Source organism: Gopherus flavomarginatus, chromosome 14, assembly GCF_025201925.1.
Source record: "Gopherus flavomarginatus isolate rGopFla2 chromosome 14, rGopFla2.mat.asm, whole genome shotgun sequence".
Taxonomy (NCBI): Eukaryota; Metazoa; Chordata; order Testudines; family Testudinidae; genus Gopherus; species Gopherus flavomarginatus.
Window position 1 is genome coordinate 42,662,565 of NC_066630.1, and position 13,187 is coordinate 42,675,751.

Consider the following 13,187-nt stretch of genomic DNA (forward strand, 5'->3'; position numbering starts at 1 on the left):
AAAGCTCTTCTGCTGTGATCTGGGTCAAACAGTTCCCATTGTGTCGTGCTGTCTCAGAGGTTTCTTTTGTTCGCAGTTCCTGAGGTAATCCTTGTGCTTGTGTCCATTTCCTCAGTAAGCCATTAAGATTGTCTGGCCTTTCTACTATTGCAGCTGAAACGCTGCTTGTGGGTATTTTCAACCTCACAACGTTTCAGCAACACGTACACAGCCAAACTTTGTAACTTCACATACGACGATAGCACGTACACTCCAACGAGATATTAACATCTAGCAGATCAAGACTTAGAATAATAAGAATCACAAAGCATACTTAGTACAAAACATATCCTGATTACATGACAGTGGTGAATATTGGGGTGCCAGGGTGTCACAGCAACAACGGCCTGAAAGATGCAGTTTTGCCCTACCTAACAGCGTCACTTTAACCCTACAGGCCCTACAGACTGTGGAGGAAACCACTAAAGCAATCCTGAAGTTGCTTTCCACGTTCTCTGAAAAGGAGAATGGTTCCTTCATGGGCTGGGACGGACAAATCTATCCCTGGTGAGACATGAGCTTTCCAGGTGTGATTAGATCATAGAGGTGTCTGCAGTGTTACCTGTACCTGACACTCCAATAAACAACCTGAGCTGAATTACAACCTATTTCTTGAGCCTTTCTCCTCTGCTGCTCCCTCATACAGGTGGGAGATCAATTCAATACTGCTGTGCTGTTACTGACCCATCTAGAGACTGAACATTCAGGTACCTCAGGCGGGTACAGCTAGTCCTAGAGGTGGGCAAGAAGGGCAGTTGCCCTCAGTACTAACTTCCAGGGGGCACAAAACTGCTCTTTTTTTTTTGGCTCCCCTCCAGCTGGCTGGCGCTGTGTGTGTGTGTGTGTGTGTGTGTGTGTGCGCGCGCGCACGCGTGTGCACGCGCGCTTACGTGCTCGCTTGGTTTCTCCGGAGTAGGTGAGGTCAAAAATATTGGAAACATTTTCTGGCCTGGCTGGCAAAACAGCTAGGGCCACTCCTAACCTTGGGCCCAGGGGTGGAAAACATGAATTGCAGGCCCGTCATTGTGGATGACACATGAGTGCCATACCATGTGAGTGTGTCTGTGTGATGGCCCTGCTCTGCACAATGAACCGCGGACAGGTCACAAACAATTAGACAGAGAGAATGTTTGTCGAGTCTGTATTTTGCTGAGAAACCAAAGATCCCAGTCCCACTGCATCAGTACTGGGATGACTCACTGCAAACCACGGAGAGCTGCATGGGTTGCTCTTCTAGCAAGGATCTAGGAGTTCTAGCCAATCACTTTTGTTTGCTGGCTCAAGTAGGAAATGTGTGCAAGCTCATGGTCAAGTTTCTTCTATGGCCGTTGGGGCATGTGGTGAGAGGATTCCCATTTCAGCCATCCTAAACTGGGAGGAGTTGACACTAAACTGGGAGGAGTGGTAGATACGCTAGAGGGTAGGGATAGCATAGAGAGGGACCTAGACAAATTAGAGGATTGGCCCAAAAGAAACCTGATGAGGTTCAACAAGGACAAGTGCAGAGTCCTGCACTTAGGACAGAAGAATCCCATGCACTGCTACAGACTAGGGACCGAATGGCTAGGCAGCAGTTCTGCAGAAAAGAACCTAGGGGTTACACTGGACGAGAAGCTGGATGAGTCATAAGAACATAAGAATGGCCGTACCGGGTCAGACCAAAGGTCCATCCAGCCCAGTATCCTGTCTGCCGACAGAGACCAATACCAGGTGCCCCAGAGGGAGTAGACCTAACATGTAATGACCAAGTGATCTCTCTCCTGCCATCCATCTCCATCCTCTGACAAACACAGGCTAGGGACACCATTCCTTACCCATCCTGGCTAATAGCCATTTATGGACTTAACCACCATGAATTTATCCAGTTCCCTTTTAAACGCTGTTATAGTCCAGCCTTCACAACCTCCTCAGGTAAGGAGTTCCATGGGCTGACTGTACGCCGCGTGAAGAAGAACTTCCTTGTATTTGTTTTAAACCTGCTGCCTATTAATTTCATGTGGTGGCCCCTAGTTCTTGCATTATGGGAAAAAGTAAATAACTTTTCCTTATCCACTTTCTCCACATCACTCATGATTTTATAGACCTCTATCATATCCCCCCTTAGTCTCCTCTTTTCCAAGCGGAAGAGTCCTAGCCTCTTAAATTTCTCCTCATATGGGACCCATTCCAAACCCCTAATCATTTTAGTTGCCCTTTTCTGAACCTTTTCTAGTGCCAGTATATCTTTTTTAAGATGAGGACACCACATCTGTATGCAGTATTCGAGATGTGGTAATTGGCTGAGCCGTAACCAGTGGGCGGGGCATTCACTCAGGCCAGGGCTTTATAAAGCTGCACACAAGCCACCAGGGAGCTTAGCGAACAGGAGCTGCTAACAGGGAGTTTCGCAAGGGAGTTCGGAAGGGGAGTAGGAAGGGAGTGGGGGTCCCTTGTCGGTCTTATCTGTGACCCATTGTTCCCCTGAACTTATAAACCAAGCCACATCCAAAACCTTTCTGTTTAAAGCAGAGCAGAGCGGACAGGGAGCTGCAGACGGGAATTTGAGAGAGTTTGACAGAGGGAGGCTTACGATGGTTAGGAAGACCCGCAACATCCGTGGCAGCATTGCTTCTGTCTCCTCCACCTGTGCCTGTAGCCAGACAGAGCACCAAAGCATGGACGCTTTTACCCAGATTCTGGTGTGGGTTTGCAAAGACTGTAACTTGCAATTTCCACTTACTGATATCCAGACTGGGGGTGGCATCCAATGTGAAAGGTGCCTACTGGTGGAATCTCTCAGGCAGCAGGTGGGAGAGCTACAGGAGGAGGTGGCTAGGCTGAGGAACATCCGTATCCATGAGCAATTCCTGGACAGTATCCATGTGGAGACAGCTGACGTAGCTGTCCCAGTTCACAGTACTACTGACACACCAGTGGAGGAGGAGATGGCTCAGGGTGGACACTGGCAGCTGGTTACTTCTGGCAGCAGGCAGTGCTCCACCCCTGCTGCGAACCCTCCTGCTGTGGTAATAGATAACCGTTATGCTCTTCTTGATACAGGAGAGAAGGAATCACCCCCAACAGTTAAGGGGAAGCCTCGTACCCCTAAGGCTGGGAGGTCTGCTGCCACCACTGATAAAAAGAAACGTAGGGTAGTGGTGGTTGGAGACTCTCTGCTGAGGGGAATGGAGACACCCATCTGTCGCCCTGACCGTTCATCCCGGGAGGTATGCTGCCTGCCAGGGGCCCGTATCCGAGATGTTACAGAGGCTTTGTCGAGGATTATCCAGCCTTCTGACTACTACCCCATGCTACTCATCCATGTGGGCACAAATGATAGTGTGAGGTGTGACACTGAGCAGATCAAGAGTGACTACAGGGCTCTGGGAGTACGGGTTAAGGAGTTTGGAGTGCAGGTGGTATTCTCTTTGATTCTTCCTGTCGAAGGTAGGGGCCTGGACAGAGATAGATGCATCGTGGAGGTGAATGCCTGGCTGCGAAGATGGTGTCGCCAGGAGGGCTTTGGCTTCCTCGACCATGGGATGCTATTAGAGGAAGGACTGCTAGGCAGAGATGGCATTCACCTTTTGAGGAGAGGAAAGGCCTTATTTGCGCACAGACTGGCTAACCTAGTAAGGAGGGCTTTAAACTAGGTTCGACGGGGATAGGTGAGCAAACCCCACAGGTAGGTGGGGAACAAGACCTGGGAGATGGGTCGGAAACAGGAGGGAGTATGGGCTATAATGGCAGAGAGAAAGGAGGATCAGGGCAAAGCTGGGAGGCAAGATCAAACCAGTATCTTAGATGCCTATATACAAATGCAAGAAGTATGGGTAATAAGCAAGAAGAACTGGAAGTGCTAATAAATAAATACAACTATGACATTGTTGGCATTACTGAAACTTGGTAGGATAATACACACGACTGGAATGTTGGCGTGGATGGGTATAGTTTGCTCAGGAAGGATAGACAGGGGAAAAAGGGAGGAGGTGTTGCCTTATATATTAAAAATGTACACACTTGGACTGAGGTGGAGATGGAAGTGTTGAGAGTCTCTGGGTTAGGCTAAAAGGGGTAAAAAACACGGGTGATGTCGTGCTGGGAGTCTACTACAGGCCACCTAATCAGGTGGAAGAGGTGGATGAGGCTTTTTTCAAACAACTAACAATCATCCAAAGCCCAAGATTTGGTGGTGATGGGGGACTTCAACTATCCAGATATATGTTCGGAAAATAACACCGAGGGGCACAGACTATCCAATCAGTTCCTGGACTGCATTGCAGACAACCTTTTATTTCAGAAAGTTGAAAAAGCTACTAGGGGGGAAGCTGTTCTAGACTTGATTTTAACAAATAGGGAGGAACTTGAGAATTTGAAAGTAGAAGGAAGCTTGGGTGAAAGTGATCATGATGTAACCCTTCTACCCCTCTGAGTTGGCAGCAACAAGGGCCGGGTTCAGTATCCAGGGGTTCCGTTTCAGTAACACAATGCATAACTGGCTCGAGCCCCCACCCAGTGACCTGGGACACTCACATACCACACCCCCCTGGGCGCCTCTAGGAGGCAATACTTCCCCTCTCGCAAGCACGGTGTCTGAGTGTAGCAAAATCTTTTTAATAAAGGAAGGAATCAATGCGGCATCCCATTGGAGAAACACCACAAACAGGGTTATAACACAAACCATAAACAAAAACCCACCTCCAAGTACGTTTGGCACTGTCCTTTTTCCCCTTAGGGTTTTAAGTCCAATCACCCCAAAGTCCAACAACCCAAAAGTCTCTGGTCAATGCCACCCCAGAGTTCGAGAGTTTATCTGTAGAGGTCCCTCCCCCCAGCCTGGATAGAAAGGGGCACCTTACATGGTCCGGGGCCAACTGCCCTGCCTCTCCGTGGGTTCTGCTTCTGCCTTCTCCACGAACTGCTCCGCTTTACCAGCTGCTTCACTCTGCTCCTCCAGCCGTCCTCAGAAACTGCTCCACTCCACCAGCTGCTCTGCTCCATGAGCTGCTCTGCAAACTGCTCGGCTCCACTCGCTCTGTGGGCCGCTCCACCCGTCCCACAGCTACTCCGCTCTGCCAGCCGCTCCGCTGCCACCAGCTGTTCCGTGATCCGCTCCAGCCGTCCCCGCAACTGCTCCACTCCGCCAGCCGCTCTGTTCCACAGTATAACTTCAGGCTCCCCCACTAGATAGCACAGTACTCAATGCTCTCAGCTCAGTTATTTCAGCCCTTTAGTGATTTCAACTCTTAGTAGGGAGCCCCAGTGCTAGTGCACCATTTGCCCAAAGTGAGTTCAGCTCAGTAACCTGTATTTAGATTTTTGAGGGAATAAAAAAAATCAACTCTGACATTCCACAGTGGAGAGAGGAGAGGGTAGAACTGGTGCTTCTGGCGCCACAAGGAGACTGCACCACCAGGCACAGATACCTGTCCCCAGCCTCTCTCCATTCACTGGGTTTTGGAACCCATGTCCCTTGTCTAGCACGTACCACTCAACTGAGGGCGAGTCATTTGTCACCAAGCAGTCCCACAGCTCGGCAGTCTGGGATAGGGTAGGCGTGCCTATGCAAATACACTCTCTGAAATTCTTTCCACTAGATGTCAGGGTAGAGCTTATCCTGACTCTGCTTACAATGAAATCATAGAGTTTGCAATTCTAAGGAAGGGCAGAAGGGAATACAGCAAAATAGAGACAATGGATTTCAGGAAGGTGGATTTTGGTAAGCTCAGAAAGCTGAAAGGTAAGGTCACATGGGAATCAAGACTGAGGGGAAAAACAACTGAGGAGAGCTGGCAGTTTTTCAAAGGGACGCTATTAAGGGCCCAAAAGCAAGCTATTCCGATGGTTAGGAAAGATAGAAAATGTGGCAAAAGACCACCTTGGCTTAACCACGAGATCTTGCGTGACCTACAAAATAAAAAGGCGTCATATAAAAAATGGAAACTAGGTCAGATTACAAAGGATGAATATAGGCATATAACACAGAAATGCAGAGGCAAGATTAGAAAGGCAAAGGCACAAAATGAGCTCAAACTAACTATGGGAATAAAGGGAAACAAGACGACTTTTTATCAATACATTAGAAGCAAGAGGAAGACCAAGGACAGGGTAGGCCCACTGCTCAGTGAGGAGGGGGAAACAGTAACAGGAGACTTGGAAATGGCAGAGATGCTTAATGACTTCTTTGTTTCGGTCTTCACTGAGAAGTCTGAAGGAATGTCTAATATAGTGAATGCTTACGGGAAGAGGGTAGGTTTAGAAGATAAAATAAAAAAAGAGCAAGTAAAAAATCACTTAGAAAAGTTAGATGCCTGCAAGTCACCAGGGCCTGATGAAATGCATCCTAGAATACTCAAGGAGTTAATAGAGGAGGTATCTGAGCCTCTAGCTATTATCTTTGGGAAATCATGGGAGACGGGGGAGATTCCAGAAGACTGGAAAAGGGCAAAATATAGTGCCCATCTATAAAAAGGGAAATAAAAACAACCCAGGAAACTACAGACCAGTTACTTTAACTTCTGTGCCAGGGAAGATAATGGAGCAAGTAATTAAAGAAATGATCTGCAAACACGTGGAAGGTTGTAAGGTGATAGGGAATAGCCAGCATGGATTTGTAAAGAACAAATCGTGTCAAACTAATCTGATAGCATTCTTTGATAGGATAACGAGCCTTGTGGATAAGGGAGAAGCGGTGGATGTGATTTACCTAGACTTTAGTAAGGCATTTGATATGGATGATATTCTTATAGATAAACTAGGAAAGTACAATTTAGATGGGGCTACTATAAGGTAGGTGTATAACTGGCTGGATAACAGTACTCAGAGAGTAGTTATTAATGGCTCCCAATCCTGCTGGAAAGGTATAACAAGTGGGGTTCCGCAGGGGTCTGTTTTGGAACCGGCTCTGTTCAATATCTTCATCAATGATTTAGATGTTGGCATAGAAAGTACGCTTATTAAGTTTGCGGACGATACCAAACTGGGAGGGATTGCAATTGCTTTGGAGGACAGGGTCAAAATTCAAAAAGATCTGAACAAATTGGAGAAATGGTCTGAGGTAAACAGGATGAAGTTCAATAAAGGTAAATGCAAAGTGCTCCACTTAGGAAGGAACAATCAGTTTCACACATACAGAATGGGAAGAGACTGTCTAGGAAGGAGTATGGCAGAAAGAGATCTAGGGGTTATAGTGGACCACAAGCTTAATATGAGTCAACAGTGTGATACTGTTGCAAAAAAAAGCAAATGTGATTCTGGGATGCATTAACAGGTGTGTTGTAAATAAGACACGAGAAGTCATTCTTCCGCTTTACTCTGTGCTGGTTAGGCCTCAACTGGAGTATTGTGTCCAGTTCTGGGCACCGCATTTCAAGAAAGATGTGGAGAAACTGGAGAGGGTCCAGAGAAGAGCAACAAGAATGAATAAAGCTCTTGAGAACATGACCTCTGAAGGAAGGCTGAAGGAATTGGGTTTGTTTAGTTTGGAAAAGAGAAGACTGAGAGGGGACATGATAGCACTTTTCTGGTATCTAAAAGGGTGTCATCAGGAGGAGGGAGAAAACTTGTTCACCTTAGCCTCCAATGATAGAACAAGAAGCAATGGGCTTAAACTGCAGCAAGGGAGATTTAGGTTGGACATTAGGAAAAAGTTCCTAACTGTCAGGGTAGTTAAACACTGGAATAGATTGCCTAGGGAAGTTGTGGAATCTCCATCTCTGGAGATATTTAAGAGTAGGTTAGATAAATGTCTATTAGAGATGGTTTAGACAGTATTTGCTCCTGCCATGAGGGCAGGGGACTGGACTCGATGACCTCTCGAGGTCCCTTCCAGTCCTAGAGTCTATGAGTCTATGTGGGCGTACCATGGATTTATATCAGGGCAATAATATATTCTCAGTCTTATTCTCTATCCACTTTTTAATGATTCCTAACATCCTGTTTGCTTTTTTGACCGCCTCTGCACACTGCATGGACATCTTCAGAGAACTATCCACGGTGACTCCAAGATCTTTTTCCTGTTTTGTTGTAGCTAACTTAGCCCCCATCATATTGTATGTATAGTTGGTGTTATTTTTTCCAATGTGCATTACTTTACATTTATCCACATTAAATTTCATTTGCCATCTTGTTGCCCAATCACTTAGTTTTGTGAGATCTTTTTGAAGTTCTTCACAGTCTGCTTTGGTCTTAACGATCTTCAGCCATTTAGTATCATCTGCAAACTTTGCCACCTCACTTTCTCCAGGTCATTTATGAATAAGTTGAATAGGATTGGTCATAGGACTAACCCTTGGGGAACACCACTAGTTACCCCTCTCCATTCTGAGAATTTACCTTTTATTCCTACCCTTTGTTCCCTGTCTTTTAACCCGTTCTCAATCCATGAAAGGACCTTCTCTTTTATCCCATGACCGCTTAATTTACTTAAGAGCCTTTGGTGAGGGACCTTGTCAAAAGCTTTCTGAAAATCTAAGTACACTATGTCCACTGGATCCCCCTTGTCCACATGTTTGTTGACCTCTTCAAAGAACTCTAATAGATTAGTAAGACAATTTTCCTTTACAGAAATCATGTTGACTGTTACTCAACAGTTTATCTTTTTGTATGTGTCTGACAATTTTATTCTTAACTATTGTTTCGACTAATTTGCCCGGTACCGACGTTAGACTTACTGATCTGTAATTGCCAGGATCACCTCTAGAGCCCTTTTTAAATATTGGCATTACATTAGCTAACTTCCAGTCACTGGGTACTGAAGCCAATTTAAAGGACAGGTTACAAACCTTAGTTAAAAGTTCCGCAACTTCACATTTGAGTTCTTTCAGAACTCTTGGGTGAATGCCATCTGGTCCCGGTGACTTGTTAATGTTGAGTTTATCAATTAATTCCAAAACCTCCTCTAGTGACACTTCAGTCTGTTACAGTTCCTCAGATTTGTCACCTAAAAAGCTGGCTCAGGTTTGGGAATCTCCCTAGCTGTGAAGTCTGAAGCAAAGAATCCATTTAGTTTCTCTGCTATGACTTTATCATCTTTAAGCACTTCTTTTGCATCTCGATCATCAAGGGACCCCACTGGTTGTTTAGCAGGCTTCCTGCTTCTCATATACTTAAAAAACCATTTTGTCATTACCTTTGGAGTTTTTTGCCGTTCTTCAAACTCCTCTTTAGCTTTTCTTATTATACTCTTTCACTTAATTTGGCAGTGTTTAGGCTCCTTTCTATCTGCTTCACTGGGATTTGACTTCCACTTTTTAAAGGAAGTCTTTTTATCTCTCACTGCTTCTTCTACATGGTTGTTAAGCCACAGTGGTTCTTTTTTAGTTCGTTTACTGTGTTTCTTAATTTGGGGTATACATTGAAGTTGGGCCTCTATTATGGTGTCTTGAAAAAGCGCCCATGCAGCTTGCAGGGATTTCACTTTAGTCACTGTACCTTTTAACTTCTGTTTAACTAACCCCCTCATTTGTGCATAGTTCCCCCTTTTGAAATTAAATGCCACAGTGTTGGGCTGCTGAGATGTTCTTCCCGCCACAGGGATGTTGAATGCTATTGTATTATGGTCACTATTTCCAAGCGGCCCTGTTATAGTTACCTCTTGGACCAGCTCCTGAGGTCCACTCAGAACTAAATCTAGAGTTGCCTCTCCCCTTGTGGGTTCCTGTACCAGCTGCTCCATGAAGCAGTCATTTAAAGTATCGAGAAATTTTATCTCTGCATTTGGTCCTGAAGTGAAATGTTCCCAGTCAATATGGGGATAATTGAAATCCTCCACTATTATTGAGTTCTTACTTTTGATAGCCTCTCTAATTTCCCTTAGCATTTCATCATCACTATCACTGTCCTGGTCAGGTGGTCGATAATAGATTCCTAATTTTATATTCTTATTAGAGCATGAAATTTCTATCCATAGAGATTCTATGGAACATGTAGATTCACTTAAGATTTTTACTTCATTTGATTCTACATTTTCTTTCACATATAGTGCCACTCCCCACCTCCCCCACAACCTGTTCTGTCCTTCTGATATATTTTGTATCCCAGAATGATTGCGTCCCATTGATTGCTCTCAGTCCACCAGGTTTCTGTGATGTCTATTATATCAATATTCTCCTTTATCACAAGGCACTCTAGTTCACCCATCTTATTATTTAGACTTCTAGCATTTGTGTACAAGCACTTTAAAAACTTGTCCCTGTTTATTTGTCTGCCCTTTTCTGATGTGTCAGATTCTATTTTATGTGAATGTTTATCATCTGATCTGGCCCTTACATTATCCTCTTCCATCTTCTGTTCCTGACTATAACCTGGAGATTCTCTATCATTAGACTCTCCCCTAAGAGAAGTCTCTGTCCGATCCACATGCTCCTCTGCAGCAATCGGCTTTCCCCCATCTCTTAGTTTAAAAACTGCTCTACAACCTTTTTAATGTTTAGTGCCAGCAGTCTGGTTCCACTTTGGTTTAGGTGGAGCCCATCTCTCCTGTATAGGCTCTCCCCATCCCAAAGGTTTCCCCAGTTCCTAATGAATGTAAACCCCTCCTCTCTACACCATCGTCTCATCCACGCATTGAGACTCCGAAGCTCTGCCTGCCTACCTGGCCCTGCGCGTTGAACTGGGAGCATTTCCCATAGAGGTCCTGGATTTCAGTCTCTTCCCTAGCAGCCTAAATTTGGCCTCCAGGACATCTCTCCTACCCTTCCCTATGTCATTGGTACCTACATGTACCACAACCACCACCTCCTCCCTAGCACTACACATAAGTCTGTCTAGATGCCTCAAGAGATCCGCAACCTTTGCACCTGGCAGGCAAGTCACCATACAGTTCTCCCGATCATCACAAACCCTGCTATCTACATTTCTAATAATTGAATCTCTCATTACTAACTGCCTTTTCCTAGTAACTGGAGTTCTCTCCTCCAAAGAGGTAACCTCAGTGCGAGAGGCAATCCCAGCACCATCTGGAAGGAGGGTCCCAACTATGGGAAGGTTTCCTTCTGCTCCCATTGACTGCTAAGCTTCCCTGGGCCTTTCTTCCTCCTCAACAGCGCAGGGGCTGTCTGACCGCAGATAGGACAATTCTACAGTGTCCCGGAAAGCCTCACCAACATACCTCTCTGCCTCCTTTAGCTCCTCCAGTTCCGCCACCCTGGCCTCCAAACCCGTACGTGGTCTCTGAGGGCCAGGAGCTCCTTGCACCGACTGCACACATACGCCGCCCGCCCACAGGGCAGGTAATCATACATGCCTCACTCAGCGCAACAAACTGGATAGCCCCCACTCTGCACCTGGGCTTCTGCCTGCATTGTCTCCTACTTAATGAAAGGCTTGTTTAAAGCACGAAGTTTTCAGTGTCGTTTGGTTTACAGGTTTTAAGGGGAATAAAGGGAAACAGATAGGACCATCAAGAGATCCCTGCTCCCTTCCCACTCCCGTTCCAAACTCCTTTGCGAAACTCCCTGTTAGCAGCCCCTGGTCACAAAGCTCCCTGGTCGCTTGTGCACTGCTTTATAAAGCCCTGGCCTGTGTGAATGCCCCGCCCACTCATGAAGGCTCAGCCAATTACCAGAGGCTTCTAGCTTTCAGACCTTCCTTTTAAGCTCACAGCTTCAAACTCCCAGCCACAGCACACGGTCCTACAAACAAACAAACACACACAAGCTCAGCACACAGCAAGTAACCCCCAAACACAGACAAACACACACTACAGACAAGTAACCCCCAAACACACTTACCCCAAGGGTGCTGTATTTGCTCCTCCTTCACCTGGAGAACTCCCTTGCGAAACTCCCTGTTAGCAGCCCCTGTTTGCAAAGCAATGTTTCGTAATGTTTCCTTGTTGCCAGGAAGGCTAACAGCATTTGGGGCGGTATAAGTAGGGGCATTGCCAGAAGATCAAGGGACGTGATCATTCCCCTCTAGTCGACATTGGTGAGGCCTCACCTGGAGTATTGTGTTCAGTTTTGGGCTCCACACCACAAGAAGGATGTGGAAAAATTGGAAAGAGTCCAGTGGAGGGCAACAAAAATGATTAAGGGGCTGGAGCACATGACTTATGAGGAAAGGCTGAGGGAACTGGGATTGTTTAGTCTGCAGAAGAGAAGAATGAGGGAGGATTTGATAGCTGCTTTCAAATACCCAAAAGGGGGTTCCAAAGAGGATGGATCTAGACTGTTCTCAGTGGTAGCAGATGACAGAACAAGAAGCAATGGTCTCAAGTTGCAGCGAGGGAGGTTTAGGTTGGATATTAGGAAAAACTTTTTCACTCAGAGAGCGGTGAAGCACTGGAATGGGTTCCTTAGGAAGGTGGTGGAATCTCTTTCCTTAGAGGTTTTGACGGTCAGGCTTGACAAAGCCCTGTCTGGGATGATTTAGTTGGGGATTGGTCCTGCTTTGAGCAGGGAGTTGGACTAGATGACCTCCCTTCCAACTCAGATATTCTATGATTCTATGATCCTGCTGATCCCCATTTCACTCTGAGTTCAAGTGGAGATAAGTGCTCCCATTGAGCAAAACCTATCAAACAGCATCTAATAGACTAAAACTCAGCAGCGAGATACAGACCACATCCTCAGGCCAACCTACTCAGCACTAACAATGCCCCAAAAGTCCTGTCCCAGTGTGCATTGGGCTCAGGGTAGACCTGGACTGATTCTCAGGTGGACACTAAATCGAACAGGATTTTTTGGTTCCCAGCCTCCACCTGCCTCTTGTTACTTTGCCCCTTTCAAAAAAGCAGCAGCAATCTTGTTGGGTGGCTGGTAGCAGCCAATCTCGGGGTGTGCTTTCATTAGCTCTTTTGCATCTTGCTCACAAAAGCTTACATGGAACACTTTTATCATAAAGCCTGAGATTTGAATAATAGCTCAAAGCTATTGCTGAGGATGCTCCAACTCATAGACCATATACAGGGTAAACTTATAAATTGTCCACCCTCTATAACAATGATAGAGAGATATGAACAGCTGTTTGCTCCCCCAGAGTAATCACTTACTCTGGGTTTATCAATAAACAAAGGTATAAAAAGTAGGATTTAAGTGGTTCCAAGTAATAACAGACCGAACAAATTAAGTTACCAAGCAAAATATAACAAAACATGCAAGTCTAAGCCTAATACATTAAGAAACTGAATAAAGGTAAATTTCATCCTCAGAGATGTTCCATTAAGCTGC

The 13,187-nt window shown here is 45.8% G+C and overlaps 1 protein-coding gene across 1 annotated transcript in view; it reads left to right on the forward strand.

Annotated features, from left to right (window-relative positions):
• The window catches only part of LOC127034053 (uncharacterized), an 83,841-nt gene that overhangs the window by 10,987 nt on the left and 59,667 nt on the right, over positions 1-13,187 (forward strand). Inside the window, exon 6 of the mRNA XM_050922490.1 lies at positions 437-566. Within this exon, the coding sequence (XP_050778447.1) occupies positions 437-550 (114 nt within the window). The 3' untranslated portion in view covers positions 551-566. The remainder of the gene's footprint in view (positions 1-436; positions 567-13,187) is intronic.